Genomic DNA, 26,625 nt, shown 5'->3' with positions numbered 1-26,625 from the left:
ACCAAAAGCACGGAGACTACGATATAGGTCCTTCTGTTAGGGTCAATGTGGGTTTATTGCTAAAAAGATCCAGTGGGTAGCTTTAGGTTTAACTTTGGCTCACCAACCTTAGTACTTCCTTTCAGTGATGGCCAGAAGACCTGAATGTCTTCCCAGCAGCTCTGGTGTATGTGTTTTTTGCAAGAAGAGAAAAGGGCTTTATGAGACTTCATTTAAATACTGATTATTAAAGTGAGGCTTTAATTGGTGTTAATGCCTTACGTCTAAAATGTAAGACTGAACTACATTTTCCTGGGGCAGGATAACGAGTGGTATTTTTAGGACTAATACATTGAAAACTGGTTCAGGCTCTGGTAATTGAACAGTTTTCAACAGCATGATTAGTCAAATTCATTATGACTTTTACAAGAAGCTTTTGGGGTAGGTTGGATTATTTATTACATCTTTTACTCTTCAGTGTCTAACGTGGGCCTTTTAATTTGTAAACACTTAAATGATTGTGGGGCTCTGGAAAATATTTAACTATTTACCTTTTGAAGTAAGTTTTAAAAGACAGTCCACTTTTTAGCATGTGTGTTGTGTCCAGCCTGTGGTTGTCTTAACTAATAAATGTGATTTTTCTCCCCGTTCTCTCTTTTATTTATTTGCGTTTAGGCCTCTCGTGTTTCCGGGGTGTGGAAAACACACACGTTACCCAGCTTTGCAGTTAATATAATTGCTTTCCAGCAGTACTGTTTTACTAGCATCTTTTTAAAAACATTTTCACATGTTCTTGTATGGAATGATTTTCTGAACGTGTCCTACACCACCTTAAATGTGATGAATTTTAACTTGCCATATTCTGTTCATTGCTAAGCTGCTACCCTCTACATAAACTGTCTCTTCCTGGTAGTCCAGTGGAGTACTTTCCACCTGGGATGATCTTTCAAGGTTTCCCTAGCCACTTTAAGGAAAGCTGGAAGTGAAAATCATAGCTTTTGGAATCAACCATTTTCCTCCGTCTGGGCTGTTCCACTTTACACTATTGGGACAGTTTTCTTAAGGGCTCTGAGTGTTAAAGTGGAGCTATAAAGCCAGAAGTCTGCTCCGTAGTCCTGGATCTCCGTTTTAATCTCAAGTTATTTTTGAAGGGCCTTTTAGAAGGGTACTCTGGTAGAACAACTCTGTACACGAGTGGTTGGTTGGTTGTCAGTGTACCTCCACGTTAACCTGGAGAGTTTAAATATTGCTGGGCCCTTCTCAGCAGCTTGTTTTTTAAGCAATGTTTCCAGGTGATGCAGGTGCTGCTGGCCCAGGGCATCCCTTTTAACACCAATGTAAAGGGACTATACTCCTTCCTCGTCGGAGCCTCACGCGCACTCCCAGGAGAGGGCAGGCAGGACAGCGGCAGCATTTTACTAGAGATGCACGCAAGGCGTGGGTCTCTAAACTGCCATTAAGGAGTACAACTGTAAAGAGTTCAGCAACCAAGGTTTATTTTCTTGAACACTTAAGGCTGAGAAGGTGTATTTATCTCAGCGGCCATGGCTCACGGGCCCAGCCGCTCCGCGGCATGTGGGATCCTCCCGGCCCGGGGCACGAACCCGCGTCCCTTGCGTCGGCAGTCGGACTCTCAACCACTGCGCCACCAGGGAAACCCAGAGAAGGTGTATTTAAATGGTAGTTTGTAGAACACCGAAGTAGTCTTTATTTTACCCTTTTTTTTTTTTTTTTTTTTTTTTTTTGCGGTACGCGGGCCTCACTGTTGTGGCCTCTCCCGTTGAGGAGCACAGGCTCCGGACGCGCAGGCTCAGCGGCCATGGCTCACGGGCCTAGCCGCTCCGCGGCATGTGGGATCTTCCCGGACCGGGGCACGAACCCGTGTCCCCTGCATCGGCAGGCGGACTCAACTACTGCGCCACCAGGGAAGCCCACCGAAGTATTCTGATGTCTCATTTGCGAAGAAAAAAAAAAAAAGGGAAGGTAACGCTGACTCAATAGTGGCAACAGCGGGATAGTGAAAAGTAGATGGGAATGATCTTTATCGGCGTTGAAGACAAAAAAAAAGAACAAGTAGAGGAAGCCGGACGTGACGGAAGCAAGAGACAGGAAGGAAGCCCAACTTCGCCTTGGCGAAAGGGATAGGCACGCGGCGGTGGCGCAGCGGCCGGAACGCAGTGACGTACTTCCGTTGGTGGGACCGGCCGCGCGCACGCACACTTCCGTCGCGCCTGCGCAGGTGGCCCCCTACTCCAGGTTGTGGCGGTTTTTCGGGACCCATATTACACATATGTTAGCCTCTTCATAGGAGACTGTGCACTTTTAACTCTCGAGGGCGATGCGCTATGGTGCAGCCGTCAGGGCCGGCCAGAAAGTCTGCAGGTGCCTATTGTCTGGGTTTAGTCGAGTAGATGGGGGGCAGCCGGAGCAGTTGACGGGAGGGAGCGGCTCCTTCGTAGGGCCCTTGAGGTCGCACGCGGAGCTGCCCCCGGTGAGCGAGCCGAGAGAAGGCCCCGAGTCTGGCGGCGAGGAGAGCGAGGCGCTGCTAGAGATCTGTCAGAAAAGGCGCTTCCTCAGTGGCACCAAGCGACAGCTTAGTCGAGATTCTCTTCTGAGCGGGTGCCACCCCGGCCTTGGCCCCTTGGGTATAGAGTTGCGGAAGAACCTGGCGGCGGAATGGTGGTCCTCGGTGGTGGTGTTCAGGGAGCAGGTCTTCCCGGTAGACGCCCTCCACCATGAACCAGACCCTTCGCTGCCCGGGGACAGCGCCTTCAGGTTAGTTTCTGCAGAAACACTACGCGAAATCTTGCAAGACAAAGAGCTGAGTAAGGAACAGCTAGGAGCATTTCTTGAGAACTTACTGAAAACTTCTGGGAAACTACGGGGGAACCTTCTTCACGGTATGCTTCACGATTTCATGCTTCAAAATAGGTGTCGGGGTGGAAAGGCAGACTCGCTCGATTTCCCAGATTGCAGCTGGCCCTGTATTCACGTGGAAAGGAAATTATGTGGTTCTCAGTCTTCTTGAAGTAGTTGGGTTTGTTGACAGTGTTGCTGCCTTGGAGAAAGCTGGTTCATGGGATCGTTATTGTTCCTTAAAGAATCCGGCCCAAGGCTCTAGTAAAGCTCTCAGTTTCACAAGGCAACCCTAGAACTTTGGAGTTTATTGAGCGGCCCTAGAATTAGGACTAAAATATTTATAAATACTTCCATAGTTTTCTTTTTTTTACACACTGTAGGCTAATCGAGAGCTCGTTTTTCTAGAGCAACAAGAAAATGCCCTCCCCCAGTTTTTCTTACCGAAAACTGATCTACACAATCTGTTGTTTGAAGAGCCCTTAAGGTAATTTTTGAATTGACAGAATAATAGGACTAATCAAGTTTTATAAGCGATTCTTGAGTGAATACACAGAAATTTGTAGGGCACAATATGCCTTCAAAGTCAAATAGATCATGATAGCCGAGATTCTGAAAAAAAAATTCAGAATTTTTACAGGACAGACTTGCTGCCACAGCATCTCATCTTTGCAAAATGCTATCCTTGCCATTTTTTATTAAGTGGTACTAGGAAGTAATTTAAAATAACCAGTGTCCATGGTTCTCTGAAAATTGGTACCTATATTGTAAACTTTTAAAGATTTCCTTAATAAAATAAAGTACACTTAAACTGGTGAGTAAACGTGACAGTTTTGATTTGTACTACTTTAATTATTCCCTGATGATTTTACTTTGGGGAAGTTAAATCACTGCTCATTACCATGTCCCAAAACAAATCAATCTTTTTTTCCCTATTAGAAAATGAAACATAGCTCTCTTAGATTCATCAAAGCATTTATTGATGTGCCAGACACTTTCTTGCCTTTAGAAACTTAAATCCACTTACTTGCCAAATTTTTGGTTGTCTAGTGTTTTAGCTTCTGAGTACCAGTTTGCCATTTCTTTCTATGTCCAATGCCCTTACCCTCTTTATTTCATGTTTGAGCTATTGTGGTAGCCTCTACTTATGAACGGTTTTTAAAATTTCTCAGCCATTATGTCTCCAAATATTGTTACTGCCCCATTCTTTTTTCTGTTCTTCTGTGATTAATTACACACATGTTAGACTCACCCCCCAGCATCTTGTTATCAACTTTCTTGAGCACATTAATTACACTTAAAAGTCTATATCTGTTAACTCAGATATGTCGGTTTCTGTTATCAGTCTTACTCCGGGCTTTTGGTCATTTGGACTTTCGATTTTATAGGTAATTTGTGTGTTAATTGTAGAGATAAATTGAGGCTCTGGGTGCCGTTGTTTTCTTCAACCTGGGAGGGTTTACTTTTGCTTTTGGCAGGCAGCTAGGGCATATCTTCTTAATACAATCCGGGATTAAGTGTATTGAGGCTGGATTTCAGTCTTTTTGCTTCATCTCTACTCCTAGAGTGTAGCCCTTTGAGTGTGCCTAGTGAAAGGCTGGGGTGTTTTCCAGGGCCCCTCCTCCTTAAGAGCCTCGAACTACAATTTTTGTGCTTCCTAGCCCCATACGATGTCAGGAAGCTCTGCTCAGCATTTCAGCTTCTTAGTTCTCCTACTTCAGATTGGAAAAGCAGCACTAAATGTTGGGTTCACCTCTGTTCTTACTTTCTCTCCAAATCTTGGACCCTCAAGTCCTTACTGCCTTGACAGCTCTCCTGTGTCTTTAAACAGATTCTTTTTTTCAGTTTCTTGACCAGTTTTTCTTGTTATCAACAAGCTTGTCTGCTATTACCAGAAGTGGAAATCTCAAATCAAGTAACTTTTGAACACAGTGTTATCATTTAGTGGGATATAATCTAAGTGCATAAAGAACTACAAAGAAATCTTGAACTTTATTGTACTGATTTACTGTAAGTAGAAATGTTGGAATTATAATTCTGAAGCTGTTTCACATATAGGATAAAGCAGATAGACCAACGGATAGATTTATTAGGAACCAAGATTTTCACTGAAAGAGAAAGGATGTAAAACAAGGCAAGGATAAACTTTGTAATGTTAAATTTGAATTGACTATCAGTATGAATTCATGATTTTTAAAAAATACAAATTTCCTAACTTTCTTCATTGAAGGGGCCTAGAAGCGATGACAATAGCAATGAGCACACCTAGTACCCAGAATTTGGTTTCTAAAGGAACCAGTGCTTGGAGAAATGGCTCATTCCAGGTATGGGGCAGGGACAGTACAAAGTGACTTTGGCACAGTTTATGGTGCTGGAAAGCAAAGAATTACTAGAAGACTAGTGGGTTTATGTTAAAAGGACATAGATGCTGGCTTGAAGGAGACTCCCGCTGGCTAAGTTTGGGACAAATTGAACATTAAAATAAATATTGATGGTAATGGGATCAGAACACATTAAATAAAATTAAAAATCTAATCCACAGTGTTAAACAAAAAATTAAGTAATTGAGGCTGCTGGTAGAAAGAGGAGTTGAAAAGAGTTTGTTTTTGTAGGAGCTATGCAATAAATGTAGAAGGAAAGATAGGATAGAAAAATCACCTTTTTATGATTTTGTGATCCTCGGTATAATAATAATTCAAGCAAGGGTTCATCAGCGGATTCTAAAATATTGGGTGTGGGACTTCCCAGGTGGTGCAGTGGTTAAGAATCTGCCTGCCAATGCAGGGGACACGGGTTCGAGCCCTGGTCCGGGAAGATCCCACATGCCACAGAGCAACTAAGCCCATGAACCACAACTACTGAAGCTCGTGCGCCTAGAACCCATGCTCTGCAACAGGAGAAGCCACTGCAATGAGAAGCCCGCGCACCACAACAAGAGCAGCCCCCGCTCGCCACAACTAGAGAAAGCCCACGTGCAGCAACGAAGACCCAACGCAGCCAATAATTAATTAATTAATTAATTAAAAGAAAACGATTGCCCCTTCGTTAAAAAATAAATAAATAAAATAAAATATTGGGTGGAAGATTGTTGGGGAGCAGGATAATGTTGGGGAATGGATATTCACTACCTTAACTAGGTAATCAAATCTGGTTTCATTAAAAGTGGGATTATTTGATACTGTGTTACTCCTGTTAGGATGCAATAGCACATATACATCAACTATGTAGTATTTATTCCTGCTAAAAATGATTAACCCAAATTAAATCATAAGGACAAATTCAGACAAAATCTAATGTGAGATAATCTATGACTGGCCTGTTCTCAAATTAAAAATTGGTATCATTAAAAGCAAAGTTAGAGAGGGAGAAGTCAGGGGAAATATTTTAGATTCAGAGTGATTTAAGAGACCTAATAAAATGCAGTGAGTTAACCTTAATTAGGGAGAAAGAGAGCAGCAGTAAATGGCTTTGGGGGTGACAATTTGAGAAAATAGAATATTGACCATAAGTTGGATGAAATTATGATATTATGATTAATTTAATGGTGTAATAGTGGTATACAGTGAATATTTTTAATTTTAGGAGGTACATGCTAAAATGTTTTGGGGTGAACAAGAAATAGAAAATAAATGTGGCAAAATGTTGACAATTGGTGAATCTAGGTTAAGGGTTTACAGATGTTTATTGTACTGTTCTTTCAACTTTCTTGTAGATTTGAAAATCTTCATACTAAAAAGTTGGGGGAAACTACCTAAAATTAAGTGGTAATCAAGATCTGCCTTAGTAGCTCCATGCTACTGTACTTACTGTTGTGTTAGCATTATATTATTAATTTGTCTATAAATTGACCAAAACAATTTGGGTTTATAAAATAGATTTATATAGTGATTGATTTATCTTTTGACAGGTGCCTTGAAGCACTATGTTAATTACCTGGATCTGATAAACAAGAGGCTACCTTTTGGCCTCGCTCAGATTGGAGTGTGTTTTCATCCTGTTTCTGATACTAAGCAGACACCTGATGGTGTTAAAAGGTACACAAAAAAATGGAAATAACTTGACCTTGTATTTAAAACAGTCACTTTCACTTTGGGATAGATTATACGATTTTCAAATAAATGATTATCTGATATTTCTGATATCCAAAGAATCGGTGAAAAGACTGAAGCTTCACTGGTATGGTTTACTTCAGCAAGAACTGCGAGCCAGTGGCTTGATTTCTGGTTACGTCATCGACTCCTGTGGTGGAGAAAGGTACTACAATAATTACCCTTAATTTAATAATGATTAGGCAAATTGTCTTAGTGTGTCAGAGGTAATACTTCTCTACAATAAATGAAATTTATTTTGATGTAGCTATGTTATATTTATAAGAGACAGCTATAATAAATTAACAACTACATATAAAAAACTCTTGGTAATAATTTTCATTGTTCCATAAAACAAAGTTACTTTAGTAAAGACGTCTGTTGATGTCTTGCTCAGACACTTTTGTTGGTAAGGCTTTACTTTCTAGGTAAGTTCAAATCCCTCACCTGGCATTCCTGACTGGTGTAGAGTTTGACCCTTGCCCGGTCTTACAGCTTTAGCTTTTTTTTTTAAGATCTTTATTGGAGTATAATTGCTTCACAATACTGTGTTAGTTTTGCTTCCAACCTCCATGAACTCTCCATATTAGTCAAATGGTCCTGTAATTTACAGTCAAGTTTCAGTGTAAGCCTAAGAGAAAAGAGTTGAAGTAAGCATTTTTGTCATGCCATTGTCTTATTTCTCTAACTCTCAAAATCTCCAAACACCCATGTAAACTAAATGGAATGATCACAAATAAGGAAGGATGAGAATGGTGAGTATGTGATACTTTCTTCTTTATCCCACTTAGTTCATGGTTCCTTCCCCTCTTATTAATTGACCACAGAAATGCTAGATAGCATCAACAGTCTTTCTGTGTAATTCTTTCAGATTAAAAAACACTATTTGTAACAGTATATTCACTCATATTTAATTAAACTTAACAATTTTTTATTTGGGACTTGACCAGTTTCATTCAGTTGCTGGGGGCAACTTTACTTTTTAATGTTTATTTTAATAACTTAAAAAGACAAACTTTCTTTTCCAGTTTGCTGTGAGCCCATCTAACTTCAGCAGCAGTGATTGTCAGGATGAAGCGGGCCAAAAAGGAAACAAACTTTACTACAATTTTCCGTGGGGAAAGGAGCCAATAGAAACCCTGTGGAATCTAGGAGATCGTGAACTTTTACACATGTATCCTGAAAATGTAGCTCAATTACACGTATGTTTTACCTTGCGCGCCTATGTATCCTTTACCCAGATTCTCTAACTGTGATCATTTCTGAACCATTTGAGAATAAGCTGTAGACATGGTGCCCCATGACGTCTTAATACTTCAGTATGCATTTCTCAAGTACAGGGACTCACCTGTATAACCAGAATGCAATCATCATGATCAGGAAAGTAACAGTAATCTGCTATTATTCTCAAATCCACAGAACCCTTCAGATGTAACCAATCATTCTAATCTACCCTTTATAGGTCCAGGATCCAATCTAGGATCCCGTATTTCATGTAGTTGTCATGTGTCCTCAATCTCCTTCAAATAATTCCTTTTATGTTTCCTTGTCTTTCATGACCTTGACAGTTTTGAAGAGTACAGACCGGTTACTTTGTAGAATGTCCCTTGGTTTGAGTTTCTTTCATGTTTCCTCATGATTTATGTATTTTTGCTAAGAATGCCACAGAAATGGTGCTACCCTCTTCTCAGTGCATCTCATATCGGCTTGTTACTGGTGATGTTAACTTTTCTCGCTTGGTTAAGATGATGCTTCCAGGTTTCTCCAGTGTAAAGTTGATAAGTATTTTGTCCTTGTTAATTGATGAGTAATTAATAAGCCTTTTGTGGGCAGATACTTTGACTATGTAAATAACCTGTTTCTCACCAGATTCTGGCCTACTGGTTGCAACATCCATTGATGATTCTTGCCCAAATCGATTATTACTATGAGGGTTGCCAAATGGTAATTTTAAAAATTTCATCAGTCTATCTAGACTTACTGATCAATTTGTATTCTGATTCTGTAAGTGCAGAATGTAATTTTAAGAGGTCGTTCTGCTAAATGATGCTTTATTTTTGTTCTACTTTACTGTGAAGGGCAGAGATGGACGGAAAAATGTGGTTCCTTCTGTCTTATCCATAAATGGAGATCTAGACCGAGGCATGCTGGCATATCTCTACGATTCTTTCCAGCTAACAGAGAACTCCTTTACAAGAAAGAAAGATCTTCATAGAAAGGTGCTTTGATATCTCAGAGATAGACTTGGGAAATTAAAAATATAAATTTCTCTCCCCTTTTTTATGTTAGTGTACTTGGTTTCTAATATAAACTCTGAATAATAATTTTTTTAGTGCAAGTAATTTATTTTTCAGGTTTTTAAAAAATCTGGTCACAGGAATAATAAGCAGGTTCTCACAGAATAGAAGAAGGAATCCCTCTTGGGTAATCCCAAAGGCGTTTCTGTTTGATCTTGGGCAGCTTTACAGCTGTCTCTGATTCTTAGCCCCTGAGCCTTTTCACTTATGGCTTCTGCTTGTATCAGAAGCTGAGTGTTAAGTAGGAGTAAGTAAAACAGGCCAGCAAGACTTGTAGTATTGACCTCTCTGCTTCTGGTCTGACCTCAAGTGGCTGATCACTGTATCACAGGAGCTAGACATGGGTCTGCGTCGAGGGAAAGGCTTATTTTAGGATGTGCAGTTTGAGCATTTTTATGGGCTCAAAATCAAGAGAGAGGAGGGGTTGAAGCTATAGGAGAGAAATGAAGTACCTAATGGAGCAAGATTTTGGAAGAAACGGGAAGGACCAAGACAGAATCAAGAACACAAGTGGGGGGTTTTGTCTTGAAAAGGGAGTTATTTTTTGAAACAGCAGGGTGGAAAGAAACAATGGTATATATAGGCTACTGGAGCTGGTTAGCGCTTGAAGGAAGTTTTACTCGTATCTTCTATTTTCTTGGGGCATTAGGAAGCAAGATTATTCGCTTAAAATGTGGAGGAGTAGGGGGTTTAAGTGGCAAGAGTTTAGAATCGTCATATTTCCCTTGAATGGGAAAGGGAGCTTCCCCAAATCAAAAGTTTTCACGTGTTGAGTGCTCAACTGGGATTAGACACCATGAGTTTGTAGCACCACTCTGCCTAGATAGTGATTTATTATGCAGTGCTCGTTTAGCCCGATGTGGACATTTATAGAATTGTTTGGGATTTATAGGGTGTGTGTAGCAAACAAACAAGGGGGATCATTTCTTTTCTTTCTCTTACATACTGCACATCCAAACCATCAGCAAAACCTCTTTGATTCTGTCTTCAAAATATACCCTGAATCTGACCATGTCTTAGCACCTCCCCTGCTCGCAGTCTGATCTAAGCCACCCTCATCCCTACCTCCCTGCACTGAGTGGCCCTTTTAAAAGGTACGCGTTCCTTTGTTCCACTGCTCTAAACACCCCAGTAAGCTCCTCATCTCGCTCAGAGGAAAAGCCAAAGCCCCTAAAGTGTTTTACAGAGCATTATCCTTTTTGACCTTCAGCTCCTCTCCACCTCACTCAGTCTGCTCCAGCAGCACAGACCTGTTGTTGTTTCTAGAACATGCCCAGTGTGCTCCCAGCTCAAGAGCCTTGTCATTAGTGCTCCCCTTTGTCTGAGCGCTCTTCCTCCAAGTCCACGTCTTGTCCCTCCATCCCCTTTCAAGTCTGCTCAAATGTCACCTCAGAGAGGAGACTTTCTCTTACCACCTTATTTTTTTTTTAATGGTCCCATTGTACTTTTTTTTTTTTTTTTTTGGCTGCGCCATGCGGCATGTGGGATCTCAGTTCCCTCACCAGAGACCTCGCCCCCTGCAGTGGAAGCGTGGAGTCCTAACCGCTGGACCGCCAGGGAATTCCCTCTTACCACCTTATTTAAAATAGCAAACAACCCTCCACCAGCCCACCCCTTGCCAGCACTTCCTATCTTCTTTTTTTTTTTTTCAACACTACCACCTTCAACTTCAAATATATTATTTACTTATCTATTTTGTTATCTGCTTCTCTGCATTATGAGGGACAGGGATTTTTGTCCCCACCACCTAGAATTGTTTCTCGTACCAAGTAGCCATTCACGTTTGTTGAATGGCTGAATGAATTCATAGAGTGATGGGTTTTGGCAAGAGAAAGTCCAAGTGATAAGCCACATGGCTCAGGCTGGGTAGGGAAGGCAGTGATGCCAGAAAGGGGCATTTCAACTGAGAGAAAATGGATTTGTCAGAAAATGGGAGAATATCAAGTGAACTTATGTCTGTAGAATGCCTGAATGGAGAAATCTATGAGCAGCTGAATAAAGATGGTTGATACATCATTATGTGATATTTTTTATGACCTCAGCTAGCTTCCATTTCCACACAGAAAATTTTAACTGCTTAAACAGCTTCATGTTTATTAGTGCTTCTCCTTTTTACCCCTTTTCTTTAAATTGTTTTAGGTGCTTAAACTTCACCCTTGTTTAGCCCCTATTAAGGTTGCTTTGGATGTGGGAAGAGGCCCAACAGTGGAACTAAGACAGGTGGGTTAAATAAGTTTTAATGTCATGATTTCAATTATAACCGTTATTCCAAGTAAATGAGTAGTTTGCCATCTAAAGTTTTATTTTGATTCTTTTTTTAAAATTCTAATTAAATAATGAACTGTGAACACATTTTAATTAAATAATGAAATTTTTATTAAATGAAATCCATTTTTAATGAATTCTTAAATTTTTTATTAAATCATCTATTAATAATGAATTTTAATTAAATAATAATACTACAGTTAATTACAGATAATTTGAAGTATATTATATTAAAGAAGCTGAATACAGTTCAGTGGGTTTTGCTGTTAATGTCATGCCCAGTCATAGTTGCATTTTTTTAAATGAGTATGCATAATTTTGGTAATCAAAATATTTGTACAGATGTCTAGTGAATTATTTCTTACCCTCTTCCTTTTTTAACTTAACACTTTTGATACTTTTTGGTATAAGCACAAGTTCTAGATCTGTAATCTTATTTTATTTTTCTAATCTATCTGGTCAAATTAAATACTGTTAAGAAAAACCAGGACCCCTTCAGCAGTCATTTCTGTTTGGGTAACTCAGACCCATCCAGGGACCTGAGTGAGGATACTAGAAAGATTGACCTGGCTTTCCCGGGCTCCTGTGCAGGGGTCTGGGAAGGTGGGGATAATGAGCTCAGGGAAAGGGAAGAGAATGGCTTAATTTCCACATTTCCCCCAGGATTGCAGGAGGCTCCACAACACCCTGGTAGGTACCAAGTTCCTAGGGATTTTTTTGCTTGAAGGACAAAGAAGAACTCTGCTTCCTAGATTTTCATCATTACCATTGCAGGCCTTTTGGTTTTGTTTTTGTTTGTAAAAATATTAGTAGTATTTTGTGCCTTGGGTGTTTTACCAAAAGAGTAGTGTCTTATTCTGTTTTTAACACTTCCCCTCAGCAGTATGACAAAGAGAATCCTTATGTATGTAACTTTCTGGGCTATGAAAGAGGTTTTGTGGGTTATTTCCTCATCATGTCTTCACCTGCACTTTATCATGCTTAGAACTTTTTCTCTCCTTTTCTACCTTCTGTTAGAGCACATTTTCTACTGGCAACCAAAACTAAACTTACTAAAACTCATATTTATTTTTCCCTGATAATTTCTTAGATTTATTAATATCTATATTCTCATCTATCCCCAAAATATCCTGTACCTTAACACCCATTTACTTCGCTGTGGTCTTTCCCCGGGAACTTGTTAAAGTGCAAATTCTTGCCAGACCTGCTGAATCAGAAACTCTGGGTGTGAGGCTGAGCCATCTGTGTTTTGCAAGCCCTCCAGGTGATTCTGGTGCTTACGTTTGAGAAACAGCAATCTAGCTCAGGCTCGCACCCCTACCCCATCCCACCATCCTCCCCCTCTCCCTCCCCGTGGGGACATTTGGTAATATCTGGGGACATTTGGGGGGACATTTTTGGTTGTCAGAAGGTGGGGAAGGGTGCTCTGGACATCTAATGGAGACCAGGGATGCTGCTAAACATCCTGTATCAGCAGTGCCAATGAGAGAAATTCTGCTTTAGAATTTTAGTTCTAGATTGTTAAGGGAGTTTTAAATTTTTCTTTTTCTTGCTTCACCATTTTTAAGAAAACAATAAAGAGTCCTATGTTATTTACTCATCATTACCTCTGTGTTTCCAATCAGGCTTTTGTCTCCAGCATTCCACTGAAACTAATCAATCATTCTTTTCTTGAAACATTTTCTTTAGTTGGCTTCAGGAACACCACTCTCTGGGTTTTCTTCATACTTCTCTGGCTCCTTCTCCTTAGTTTCCTTTAATGGCTCTTCCTTCTCTTCCTGACATCGTATTATAACCCTTAGGCTCAGTTCTCAAGTCTCAGATAAGTTTAGAGTTAACATAGCCCTTTGGACTGTTTTTTTCTGATAGAATCTGTTTTGCTTTTGTTTATTTGTATTATGAATCATGATAATAAAAATTCTTATATTTGGTATAGAAATTTCAGATTTGCATTTAGTATTCAGCTTTGCAGTGTTTAAGTTCTTCAGAAGAAGTATACAATTTATAAGTATACAATATATAAAATTATCAACAATATTATCATGTAATTAAAGGGATTTATGCCCACTTTAAAAAGTGAAAAAGATGATTGGTGGTTTCATAAAAACAGGGTAATAACTCTAGCTACTTTTCTTTCTTTCATATTCAGAGTTTTTGTACTTTTCCCCAGGTTTGTCAAGGGCTATTTAATGAATTATTAGAAAATGGAATATCTGTGTGGCCTGGTTATTTGGAAACTGTGCCATCCTCATTGGAACAACTTTATTCAAAGTAAGAATTGTGTTTTTTGTTGCTTAAAAAATGTATTTATTCAGAGTTTTTGATTATACGATGTTTCTTTATGAGTAACAGATTTCTTCTAAATATCTATATATACTATAATTCAAAATTATTCCTAACTTTCCTGTTTACACAACCACGTACCCTTAGTTAATTGGTACAGCAGGAAACAATACTCATCAGGTATATATAAGCACATACTATGTGAAACTTCAAGACTTAACACCATGAAGTATGTGTACCTGAGTTTATCAGTTTATCAGGGGTGGAATTATTTATATGAGACACATTTGTTGAATCAGGACTGAGGGAACATAAGTGGAGTGGCTTTTCCTTGCTGGCCTTGTTCATTCTCAGGCTGAGTGGAAGGTAATTCTATGCCAGAGGACAGAGAACTAGTTTTCTCGGTGATCTGCACCTCTGTTTACCTGATTGCTCAAGACTGAAAGCTAGATATTGTCCTTCACTCCTCCCTCTTCCTTACTGTCAGAGTCTAGTCCATCACTAACTCTTGTCTTCCTCCTAAATGTATCGCACATCCACATCTCCCTATTAAGATCACCAGTATCTCTTGACCGGATTATTGAAATAATCTCCTAATTGATCTCCTGTCTCTAGTCTTACCCCGTGCTATTTTCATTAACTTCTGTTTTTTAATAAAATAATTCATTTTTCCCTACTTTGGGTTTATTTTGTTATTTTTTTAGTTTTTTACGTTGAATACATATCTTTTAGGTGAAAAGTTGTGAAGCTTAGTGTTTTGCTCCTCAGTTCTGTAGTAACTTGTTAAAATATACCTTTCAGATGATGTCAGAAGAAAAATAAGTTTCTATAGATAAAGCAACTGATGGCTTTATCATATATAAAATGAAGGGGTGGTACTTGAACTTTCCAGTGTTCTCAGTTTCTAAAATCTTATCCTTTGAGTCATGTGGACAATATCAAGTTACAATTGTTCTTTACATGGTAAAGGCTTTATGTCCCAGGATACTTTTCTCCAGATATTTATTAAGCACCCAGTATATTTTTTGTACTTTGATACAGCAGTAAACAACACAGAAAAGTTTCCTGTTCTTAATGACACTTATATTCTAGTGGGATAGAATAAACAACAGACAAGTAGCTAAATAAGATAATTTCTGGTGGAGTCCTAAAAGAAAAGAAACAATGAGATAGTATGACTGGGTAAACAGAAGGAAGGCCAGTGTGGAACATATTCAGTTATTGCTAAACTAGAAACTGTAAGTTAGTGTACTAAGGTATATATTTAGCATGGTTTTTGGTATAATTTGTTGTACACTAGATCTTAATATTATAGTAGTATTATAAGAGAGTTTCATCTAAAATTGTTTTCTTGGATTGTATCCAAATACCAAAAGGCTGAGGTTATTCTGAGGTTCATCCAGATCATACCAAATGGTGTGTTGAGGTACCAGTGTTTATTTCTTATATTTTCTTTTCTTTTATGACTTCCCAGCTATTACAATAAGTCAGAAATTTTCTAAAAATTTTACTTTGAAAATGATTCAGAAACTTGAAAAATATATTTTTGGGTTCAGTTCTCAAGCCCTGCCTTTGAGTTTTGTGACTCTTTTTTTCCTTTCTTTATTTTTTTATAGAACTTTAGTTGTGGTATACAGGAACTTTAGTTGCAGCATGTGGGATCTAGCTCCCTGACCAGGGATCGAACCTGGGCCCCCTGCATTGGGAACTTGGAGCCTTAGCCACTGGACTACCAGGGAAGTCCCTGAGTTTTGTGACTCTTGAAGGTGGCATTGGCTCCTGAGTAATTAAAGCTGGTAATGTGGTGAATTTACAATCTATATTTGTGCTCATGTGTTTTGGTTAACTACCTTTTTTTCTTAGATATGATGAAATGAGTATCCTCTTCACAGTGTTGATTACTGAAGCTACTTTGGAGAATGGATTAATACATCTGAGAAGCAGAGACACCACAATGAAGGAAACGTTGCATATATCCAAAGTAAAAGATTTTTTAACTAAATATATATCATCAGCTAAGAATGTATAGATTCTAATATTTGTGTAATAAATATTCTCCTTTCCTAATTTGGTTGTCTTATTTAACTGAGATTATTATTAGTATTTTTTTTTTAGCCTCTTTGCACTCAGAAGTGGATTTTTTGGTGCTTTTTTTTATTCAGTTTTTATTACTTATATTTCTTGATGTATTTCATGGTATCAGGAATATGTTCAGCTATAAGAAACAAAAGGACTGCTATACTGGCTTAAGCAAATTGGAGTTTGTTTCTTTCATAACAAGAAATCGAGGGGGTAGACTGTCCAGAGCTGGTGTCATTGTTTCCTCTATAGTAGTTAGGGAGCAAGGCTCTTGGCTGTCTTTCCACCATCTTTAGTATATTGGCTCTTATCTTTATACTTGTCTCTTCTTGGTCACAAGATGGCAGATGTATTTCTAGCCTTCTCAGCCACATTCGAGTTAGGAAGAAAGTCAAAGAGATAAAAGCTAGCCAGCCAAGTCTCTTCTGTTTTTAATTAGGAAAGTAAAAGCTTTCCCAAACATCCCGGTCAGAAGACTTATTTACATTTTATTCTATTTCTCAGAACTGAATCACATGGTCATTACTAGGCCAGTCATTGTCCAAGGGAATGAGAATATCATGATTAATTTGGATCAAACAATTTATCCCTTGGGGCAGTACTGTCTTGTCTTCTCTGAAATGGGTTTTGTTATCAGGAAAGAAGGGTCTTTATATACAGTGTCAAATATCAAAGATTAACCTAAAACTAAAATTTTAAAAATGAGAACATTTATTGACTTTTATAAAGCAAGCTAAAATAAATGTTAAATGGCATAATCTAATATTAGTGTATTTCAGGTCTGATTCTAATAGATATGTTTATAAGAAATCTTTAAACTTTTGTGTGCTGATTATGTTTGTGTTAACTATGTTGTCATTACCAACCTGACAAAAATTCTGATACTTTGTGTAAAATGTCTTAAAAGCTTGGCTGGCTTGTCTGAGTTGACTTTACTTAGTAGGTCTTTATTTTTTGGTTATTATTTTTTGCTCTTGGGGAGAATTTCAAACACAAACATACACAGAATAGTATAATTAACCCCAGCACCAACAACCATCAACCCTTGACCAGTCTTGCCTCATCCACCCCACATCGCCCTTCTATGTTATTTCGAAGCAGATCGCAGCTATCAGTTCATTTGTAAACATTTTAGTTCAGGATCTTTTGTTAAGTTAACCATTCTCAAGCCTGAAAAAATTAACAGTAGATGATAATAGGAATTATTGAGAATTTCCTTGGGTGTAATAATGATATTATGGCTTTATTTTTCTTTTTAAAAATTCATTGTCTGGGCTTCCCTGGTGGTGCAGTGGTTAAGAATCTGCCTGCCAATGCAGGGGACACGGGTTTGAGCCCTGGTCCGGGAAGATCCCACATGCCACGGAGCAACTAAGCCCGTGCACCACAACTACTGAGCCTGCGCTCTAGAGCCCGTGAGCCACAACTACTGAGCCCACGTGCCACAACTACTGAAGCCCGTGTGCCTAGAGCCCGTGCTCCGCAACAAGAGAAGCCACCGCAATGAGAAGCCCGTGCACCGCAACGAAGAGTAGCCTCTGCTTGCCACAACTAGAGAAAGCCCGTGCACAGCAACGAAGACCCAACACAGCCAAAAATAAATAAATAAATAAAATAAATTTATTTTAAAAAAAGTCATTGTCTGATAGAGACACATACTTAAATATTTTTGAGTAAAAATATATGGTATCTGAGACTCGTTTTAAAATTTAGTTTAAAAAAGTGGTAGAGTATGGAGGGAAAATAAGGATAGTGCTGAGTTGTTGAAGTTGAGTGATGGGTACATGGGAGTTCATGTACTGCTTCTTTTGTGTATGTTTGAAGATTTTAATAATAAAAAGTTTTTAAAAACCAACTCTTTAATATCATATCCACTTAGTTTCCAGTTGTCTCATTGTTGGATCAGGATCCAAATAAGACCCATTTATTGAAGTTGGTTGTAGGTCTTTTAGTCTCTCTTATCCTTATACAGTAGATTTGAGTTCTCTCTCACCTGCTCACACTCTTTTTTTTTTTTTTCCCCAAGACATTTGAGTTGTTTGTTATGGTGTTTTCTACTGTTTGGATTTTGCTTATTGAATCCCCTTGGTGTAGTTTAACCTATTCCTCTCTCTATATTTCCTATAGATTGGAAATTGAATCCAGAGGCTTGATCAGCTTCAAGTTCAATTTGGCGGGGGTGGGTGGGCAAGATTATTTTATAGGCTGTATTCTCCCATTGGGGAGCAGTGAATGTCTGGCTGTTTCTCTTGGGGGAATGCTAGCAATCATTGACCAATGCCTAGATCAGTCAGTTCATTAGAGGTGGCAAAATGGTGATATTCTGATTCCATCTTCCTTCTTTATTTATTAGCTACAATACTTATATAAAAGAAAATATCTCATCTGCTGCTTGCTTAGAGGTATGGGAAAGGTGGGAGAAATGCTGGATTTGTCCTCTTTAAAGTTACTCTTTTTCATGCACAAATTGTTCTGTCTTTGGCCAGTAGGAGCCTCTTCATGTTGGCCTCAAGTCCTTTTGACACAACTTTAGTAGTCTGATAGCTTCCTTGGTATCTAATATGTAATATAGAGATTGTATAGTTAAGAGTTTCTCCAAGGAGCCCTGGTTCATTTTACTGGAAAACTGTTTGGAGACTATAGTCTGGGTGCCATCACGAACTCACCAATAATTGCAATTCAAATTCAGGACTGGTGTGTGTGTGTGGATTAGCTTTATTGAGATATGATTTACATACAGTAAATCTACCTATTTTAAATGTACAGATTATGAGTTCTGACAAATGTGTAACCATTACCACAATGATAATATAGAACATTTCCATCACCCCCCAAAAGTCCCCTCATGCCCCTTTAGGACTTAAGGCTTTTTACTTTAACCTCTTCTATCACACATCTGTATCTCCTCCCACATCAAGAATCCCAATTCTCAAGAATACTGAGGGTGATAAAATTAGAATGCCATGACACACAACTGCTCATTTGCTTTATCTCACCTTAACCACAGAACTCTCAGAACTGCAACGCCAGTATTCCCACCATATGTCTACTTAAAAGTTTAAATTTCATTTTTGCAGTTTGGGGTCCAATATTTAGTTTTAATATAACTGTGAGACTAAAATGATTTTAAAAATTATTTTTCTGAAGAAAATCTCAGTCCTGCCCACAGGTACCTTTATTTAGGTACTTTGTCTTCTTAGGGGCCTCAGCCTCACGGGAAGATTGTATTCCTGGTCTCAGATCAGCTGACTGCACTAACATGGAATGTCTATACTGCAGTTGAGGTAAGTAATATTTATGGAGGATTATCCAGATCAAAAGTGTCTGACTGGAGTTACACATCAGAATCTCCTGTGGAGCTTTTAAAAATAAATATGTTTGAGCCCTATCCCAGACAGACCTACTATTTCTCTTAACAGTGGGGCCCTCATAAGTATATTTTAAAATACTTACAGGTGGTTTCTGATGTTCACCCCTGAGCTGCATACCTGGATGGTATTGTTTTGACAAAACTTCCCTCCAGCCCAATTGCATTTAATAAATTTTTTTTAATCAAATATTCTTCTGAGGTATTACACCACACCAATATGTACTGAAAGATGTTATTAGAAATAGTTCTATGAAACTCATTCTTCATTTAGCCATAAGAATGTTCTTGAGGGCATTTGTTTGCCATGTATACCACGTCTTCCTGTGAGGAAGCATGGGAGAAATTTCTCTCAGATTTAAATGCCAGGGGTAGTTGTGCTTCTCCTAAAGACTGGCCTGTTATTATATGTGTTATATATCTGTTCATCTTGTTTATTCACAAAGGCGTTTGAGCACCCAAATACCAGGAACTCTAGGTGCTGGGGATGTAGTGGTGAACAAAACAGACAAGGCCCTTCTAGGGGTGGGGAGGTGGGGACAGACAACAAGCAAGTAGGTGCATGGGCAATTTCAGGTAACTTTGGGTAGCGACAGTGTTGTAACACAGGACAGGATGGCGTGCTAGATCATGCCTAGGGTCGTGTGCTTTACGTAGGTGATCAGGGCAGCCTCTGAGGACTGGCCTTCCAACTGAGACTGAATGATGTGAAGGAGCCAGCTGTGTGAACATCTGGGGCAGCACATTGTAGGCAGAAGGGAGTAGCAAGTGCTAAGGCCCTTAGGAGGAGAACGGTGTGGAGTGAGCAAGGAACATAAAGCAGGCCAGAACAGAGGGGAGAAGGGGAGGTCAGAGAGGTGGTCAGGGCCCATGTTGCTTAGAGCCATGGGGGCCACAGTAAGGACTCTGGAAACCACTAGGGCAGGAGGGGGCACAGTTTGAGCAGAGAAGGGACGTACTGTTATTTTGAAAAGATCACTGTGGAGAGTGGAATGTTAGAGGAGTAGAAGGGAAGCAGGGAGACCTGTTAGGAGCTCTGACAATGCCCAGGTGATGGTGGCCAGGACAAGAGAGGTAGCAATGCCCTTCCTGGACCTGGCAAGAGGAGCCCCTGCCCTTTAGAGGGTCCTGCTCTGGCCCTTCTCCAGCTGTGCCTTCCCCCACATTATGTCTGAGGGGCGGGGCCAAGGAGATGTGCTTGGAGGTCATTGTAATCCTTAGGCGTCTAATTGTCCTAACCTATAAGTTTATGTACTACCCGAAATCTCAGTTACTGTCTTTGGTTTTGTGTAAGAAAGGTCAAAGACAAGGCACTAGCCCATGTCCCTCCAGGACAATAAGGGAGAAAGAAGGAGCTTCAGACATCACTGAACCACTGTTGATCATTCCTCTGGTTAAGTCTCCCCTTTACATCCTTCAGGAGAAGCAGCACTGAGAGAAGGCAGTCTCCTTAGGTTGTAACCCCCCAGCTCTGGGAGCAGAAGGAGCAGAAGGGACAAATGCCTGAGGGCAGCTGGTAGGAGCACCCCTATTCGCAGCTCTTCATCCCATCAAGGTTTTTGTGCTGCCCTGGTGTCACCTTGCAGATACTGCCTTTTCCTGGTTTCCTATTGGATTTTTGGCTTTTTTCTTAATTTGTGAGAGCTCATTATATATTGTAGAACTTCATACTTTATCAAAGACATGGATTCAAAATACCCCCCCATTCTTATGACTTAAAGATTTTTAAATGTAATTTTATTTTATTTTTTATTTTTTTTGCAGTATGCGGGCCTCTCACCGCTGTGGCCTCTCCCATTGCGGAGCACAGGCTCCGGACGCACAGGCCCAGTGTCCATGGCTCACGGGCCCAGCCGCTCCACAGCGTGTGGGATCTTCCCAGACCGGGGCACGAACCCATGTCCCCTGCATCGGCAGGCGGACTCTCAACCACTGCGCCACCAGGGAAGCCCTAAATGTAATTTTTAAATGTTTCATCTAACTAAGAATCATTTATGTCTTCTGGATTGTGAGTCATACCTAGAAAAGCCTTTCCCTCTTAAAGATTATTATAAAATTCCTCCTGTTTTCTTTTAGCACTTCTGTGGCTTCATTTTTAGGTATTTTAATATTTGAGCTAGCTGAATTAATTTTGTTGCAAAGAATGAAGTGGAGTTCTAACTTATTAAATATGGTTCTCAAGTTTTTAAAGTATATTGAATATTGCATCTTTTCCCCATTGCCTTAAAATGCCATATTTTTCATATACTAAACTCCCATATGTATTTAGATCTACATCTGGACTTTCTGTCCTGTTACATTTACATTTTTCTCCTTCTCCAGCCATATACCCATACCACACTTTCAAAATCACGGGAACTTTATAATGTTTCCAGACCTCATAGACCTCTCTCTCTCACTCCGTGCCTCCCCCTGACACACACACACACACTTACATTTACTCATATGCTTCTTGAATCCTACACCCTTCCTCTGTATTCAGTTTCCTTCTTCATCAAGTACACTGTGTAGTTCTTTCAGTGTGAATGTGATTGGGAAACCTCCTTCTTAGCCTTTGTCTTAAAATGTCTTTATTTCCCCCTCAGTCTTGATTGATATTTTGGCTAGTGTGGTAGCTATTTTGATTGGCTCTCTTAAGCCACATCATAACCTTTCTTCTATTTGGTGGGGTCTGAAACCTGAAAAATTACAGTTCCTTTGCTGCCAGGGCGTGGCTGTGAATATCTTCTACCAATTAGATGCATGTACATGGGACCTGGAAAGTAGAAGGGAGGTGATGGTTTCCACTGAAAAGCAAATGTCTCCAGTGGCATAACTCCACACTCCATTGGGCTCCAGTTTCTGGGTGAGGCAGTTGTGGCAGAGGCAACAGCAGTAACAGCAGCAGTAGTTTTCTGATCTCCAGATTGTAAGAAAAACCTACAGATAAATTGTTAAAATCAAAAAGAATTTAGCAAGGTTGCTGGATATAAAGTCAACCAAGAAAAGTGATTGTGTTTCTATATATCCACAACATGAAATAAAAATACAATTTACCGGCCTTTCTCACCTTCTGAGATGGCCCACACTGTCTGTGGAGTGTGTCTCCCAAGGCCACTCTCGCCTTCTGAGATGGCCCACACTCTGTCTGTGGAGTGTGTTTCTCTATAAATAAGTCCACTTTTTACCTATCACTTTGTCTCTCACTAAATTCTTTCTGTGATGAGATATCAAGAACCTGAGCTTCATTAAGTCCTGAAATCAGGTGCTGACCCTTTATTCCCAACTTATAGCTAGACCAACTCCCACTCATTGTCAGCACCACTGAGATGTCTTCTGTGCCATTTCTTTGCGAGAACTTTTTGGGCACTAACACCTGGTTGGGAGACTACCTTGGAATGGATAGCATCTAAAATCATACTGAAACCCCCACCAGGTGGGAGAAGTTAACTCTATGCTGCCCACAAGCACGTAGACCCCAGACTGGTTTGAACCAGAAGGCTGATGATGCTAACTCCCACTTACCTCCCCACCAACCAATCAGAAGAATGTCCACCAGCTGATCATGCCCTCCTCTTTGAACCATTACTGTAAAACTCCTAACTTCCCCCTCCAGGTTGGGACACACAGGTTTGAGGGCGTGAGCCTGCTGTGGCCCCCTTTACTTGGCGAAGCAATAAAGCTATTCTTTGCTACTTCACCCAAAAAAACAAAAACAAACAAACAACAAAAAAAACCCAATTTACCATAGCATCAGAATATCAAGTACTTAGGACTAAATCTAACAAAAGATGTGCAAGCTGTTTATGCAGAAAATGATAAAATGCTACTGAGATAATTGAAGAAGACATAAACAAATGGTGAGATATTTGTAGTTTGGAAAACTCAATACTGTAAAAATGTTAATTTTCCCCAAATTGATCTACAAATTCAATGCAATATCAATCAAAATCCCTATTATGTTCATTTTTTCTTTAAGAAAATAATAAGCTGAGTCTAAAATTTATACAGAAATGCAAAAGGTCAAGAATAGCTAAGACATTCTTAAAAAGAACAAGGTGGGGAAATTGTTCTTCCAGTTATCAAGATGCATTTGAAAGCTGAGTATGACATTGACATAGGAGAGAGAAGCAGAGCAATGAAACAGAATCCAGAGCGCAGAAAGAAAACCACATGTTTATGGGCATTTGATTTGTGACAAAGGTGACAGTGCAGTTTAGTGGGGAAAGGACAGTCTTTTCAGTAGACAGTGCTGGAACAACGGGGTATGTCCATGAGGGGGAGTGGAAACAAGTATCATGGCAATTTCACATCACAGAAACAATTCCAGGTGGATATAAACTGAAATATGAAAGTAAACTAAAAAAGCCTTTAGTAGATGGTAGTATACGGTAATGCTTGTATGACCTCAAGTTGAAAAAATATTCATCTGGGCACACATCCACAAAAAACCACTAACCATAAAGGACATGGCAGGACTTCCCTGGTGGCGCAGTGGTTAAGAATCCACCTGCTAATGCAGGGGACACGGGTTCGAGCCCTGGTCCAGGAAGATCCCACATGCTGCGGAGCAACTAAGGCCGTGCGCCACAACTACTGAGCCTGCGCGCCACAACTACTGAGCACAAGTACCACAACTGCTGAAGCCCGGGGGCCTAGAGCCCGTGCTCTGCAACAAGAGAAGCCACTGCAATGAGAAGCCCATGCACCACAACGAAGAGTAGCCCCCGCTCACCACAACTAGAGAAAGCCCGCGCCCAGCAACAAAGACCCAATGCAGCCAAAAATAAATATATAAATAAATAAATTTAAAAACAGAAAAAGAACCAAAGGGAAACTTCTAGATGAAAAAAGTGTAACTATTGAAAACTCAATAGATCCTCTTCCTTTTCTTCTTCCCCTCCTAAACAATTCATGCAAAAGCCATGGGGGTGGGGCTCAACGTCTGCTCAGTGGGTAGGTACAGGTGGAAGCCACAGAAAGTCAGAGTTGGGTGAGGAGGGAGTTGTGAGGATAAGTACACTTGACACTTAACTGCCCATGGCAGTTACTATTATTGTCGTTATTATAGTTGTTACAAAGGAAATGTTGAGAGATGGCAGAGCAACCACCAGTCACATCCTCTGGGCCTCACCTCTGATTCCAGCTGCATCTGAGGCCTCACCCATTTTGTGCTGACAGCTTTCTTGCTTTAACTATACAATACATATCACTCCTTTTCTGCCCTGGGGCTTTCCAGTGCCCTGGGTGAGACGCCAATGGAAGTGCACTTGGAACGCCCACATGCACAGCCTAGAAGTGAGAGATGCATCACCTCCTGGGGCAGCCCTTAGTGGGGGATGGAAGCTGATGGGTAAATGCTTCTCACTATCAGTCCTCAAGTGGACAATTCTGAGAGACATTTTTTCATTCCGCAGACGGTTCCAGTGGGGTCAAGCACCAGTTGCCCACAGCAATGCCCAGCTCAACCTTATACCTTGTTCTGGCTTTTCCTCCAGTCCCTCACGCCTGTTCCCTAGTGTCCCTTCTGTTCCACACAAGGCCTTTTCTCAGGCTCTGCTTTCCAGGCTAGCTCAGGACAAGACTATCAGAAGGCCCTAGAAAGCAGCCCTGGGAAACGGAATTCCTCCCAGGATGAATGGCAATAAGGACTCTGTTGCCGGGGGTAAGGGGAGTGGAGATAATCCTTACATGCCATAGCTTCACAATTACTAAGACTTTCCCCTGCAGTGGGGAAGGGAGCAGAGGTAGATAATGAAGCACTAGGTTATGCAGTAGTTCTAGCACTTGAAAGGCATGAGGCAATAGTAATTATATGGATTGTGGAGTTGGTTGGCTTCTACTAACTGCTTTAGAAGCTTTGCAAGAGAAAATGAGAGGCTGTCAATTCAGGGCATGCTGTGAAACCCAGGGGCATTCTGAACTTCGAGACCTCAGAAGGTCTTAATAGGGGACTTCCCTGGTGGTCCAGTGGGTAAGACTCCACACTCCCAATGCAGGGGGCCTGGGTTCGATCCCTGGTTGGGGAACTAGATCCTGCATGCATGCCACAATGAAGAAGCAACTAAGACCCAGTGCCGCCTGCATACATACATACATACATACATACATAAAAAAATAAGGTCTTAATAGGATCAAATCCAGTTACTGGTATGCTCATTAATTTGCTAGCCCCTCCCCACCCCTTTCCTTCTCTTTTTCACTCTCCCTGGGCCCTCATATAAACAACCTGCACCAAGTCCTTGCCTCAGGCTCTGCTTCATGATTAAGACATGAAGAAGCAATGGTGGCCAAGTCACTAAGTTTATAACCTCAAAGACTTAATGATTTCTGAGGGGAGCAGCCGATTAGTATGACTCAAGCTAAGCATGATCAATCATTCTATGAATAGCTAGTCATTTTTTTAGTTCTTACTTTGTGCCCAGCCCTGTTCCAAACCTTTTACATCCATTACCTGAGTTAATTCTCAAAGCAGTTCCATGATGTAGGTATTATTTCTCTCTCTCCCCCTCCTTTCCCCTACCCTCTCAAATGAGGAAACTGAAGCCCAGGGAGTTTATGTAACTTACCCAGAGTCACACAATTAGCACAGGACTGAACCTGGATTCAGCTCAGTCTGACTCCACAGCCCCCACACTCTTAGCCTCTGTGATATACCGATTTCTTCCAAATAACAGTATCAACAGAGAAAGGGGGGAAATTATGTTCATGAATGCTGCTTTAGGCAACAAAATCCTCAAATTCATCTGGACCTGTGTGCACAATATCCCTTCCCACCCTGAAGATGCATTCCCACAGCCAGTGCTGCTGCTGTTCTTTGCTGGGATTTAAGTCCCAGTTCAACCACTTACCAAGCTAGGGATGACCCTGTGAAATTATCCCATTTAAGCCTAAATTTCCTTACCTGTAAAAGCAAGTTAATAATACTGGCCTTGTAGGTGTTCCACAGATTTAGTGTCTAATAGCTGATAGCTATGATTTTTCTAGTCAAAGGTCCATTGTTGGGAACAGAGAAAAAGAGAGCAGAACAATTTTGGTCAAGTTATTTTGTTTGTCTGGAACCCAAGAAATGCCTCTTGGCTTTACTGGACTTAACTTATAACTCCTAGGATAAGAGATTCAAACCAGAAATAATTTTGTCCCCTGAAGTGGGCTGAATGGTGGCTCCCCAAAAAGATAAGTCCTAACTCCTGGAATTCAGCCCTAACACCTTATTTGGAAAAAGGGTCTTTGCAGATCTGATTAATAAGTTAAGGATCTCAAGATGAAGTCAACCTGGATTGATCTAAATCTGCTGACCAGTGTCTTTATAAGAGAAAGGCAGAGGGAGAGAAGGCCACGTGAAGATGAGGCAGAGATTAGAGAGGTGCTGCCACAAGCCAAGAAACACCAGGAGTCACCAGAAACTGGAAGCGGCAAGTGAGACATCCCC

At 40.3% G+C, this 26,625-nt stretch overlaps 1 protein-coding gene across 1 annotated transcript; it reads left to right on the top strand.

Annotated features, from left to right (window-relative positions):
• Positions 1–1,778: 1,778 nt before the first annotated feature.
• Positions 1,779–15,829, top strand: POLG2 (DNA polymerase gamma 2, accessory subunit). Its single transcript, XM_079725117.1, has 8 exons — positions 1,779–2,879; positions 6,743–6,869; positions 6,984–7,089; positions 7,952–8,125; positions 9,002–9,142; positions 11,360–11,440; positions 13,656–13,756; positions 15,632–15,829. Exons 1-8 carry the CDS (start codon positions 2,318–2,320, stop codon positions 15,795–15,797), a joined length of 1,458 nt encoding a protein of 485 aa, XP_079581243.1. The 5' UTR covers positions 1,779–2,317; the 3' UTR covers positions 15,798–15,829.
• The last annotated feature ends 10,796 nt before the right edge of the window (positions 15,830–26,625 follow it).

The sequence above is a fragment of the Hyperoodon ampullatus genome (genome assembly GCF_949752795.1).
Source record: "Hyperoodon ampullatus genome assembly, chromosome: 19".
Taxonomy (NCBI): domain Eukaryota; kingdom Metazoa; phylum Chordata; class Mammalia; order Artiodactyla; family Ziphiidae; genus Hyperoodon; species Hyperoodon ampullatus.
The sequence above is the reverse complement of the archived record's forward strand: the minus strand, read 5'-3'. Positions and strand labels throughout refer to the sequence as shown.

Coding starts and splice junctions, on each gene's coding strand:
- POLG2 (XM_079725117.1), top strand. CDS start 2,318: ATGCGCTATGGTGCAGCCGTCAGGGCCGGCCAGAAAGTCTGCAGGTGC. Junction 2,880..6,742: donor ACGGGGGAACCTTCTTCACG/GTATGCTTCACG, acceptor ATCTTTTGACAG/GTGCCTTGAAGCACTATGTT. Junction 9,143..11,359: donor AGAAAGATCTTCATAGAAAG/GTGCTTTGATAT, acceptor AAATTGTTTTAG/GTGCTTAAACTTCACCCTTG.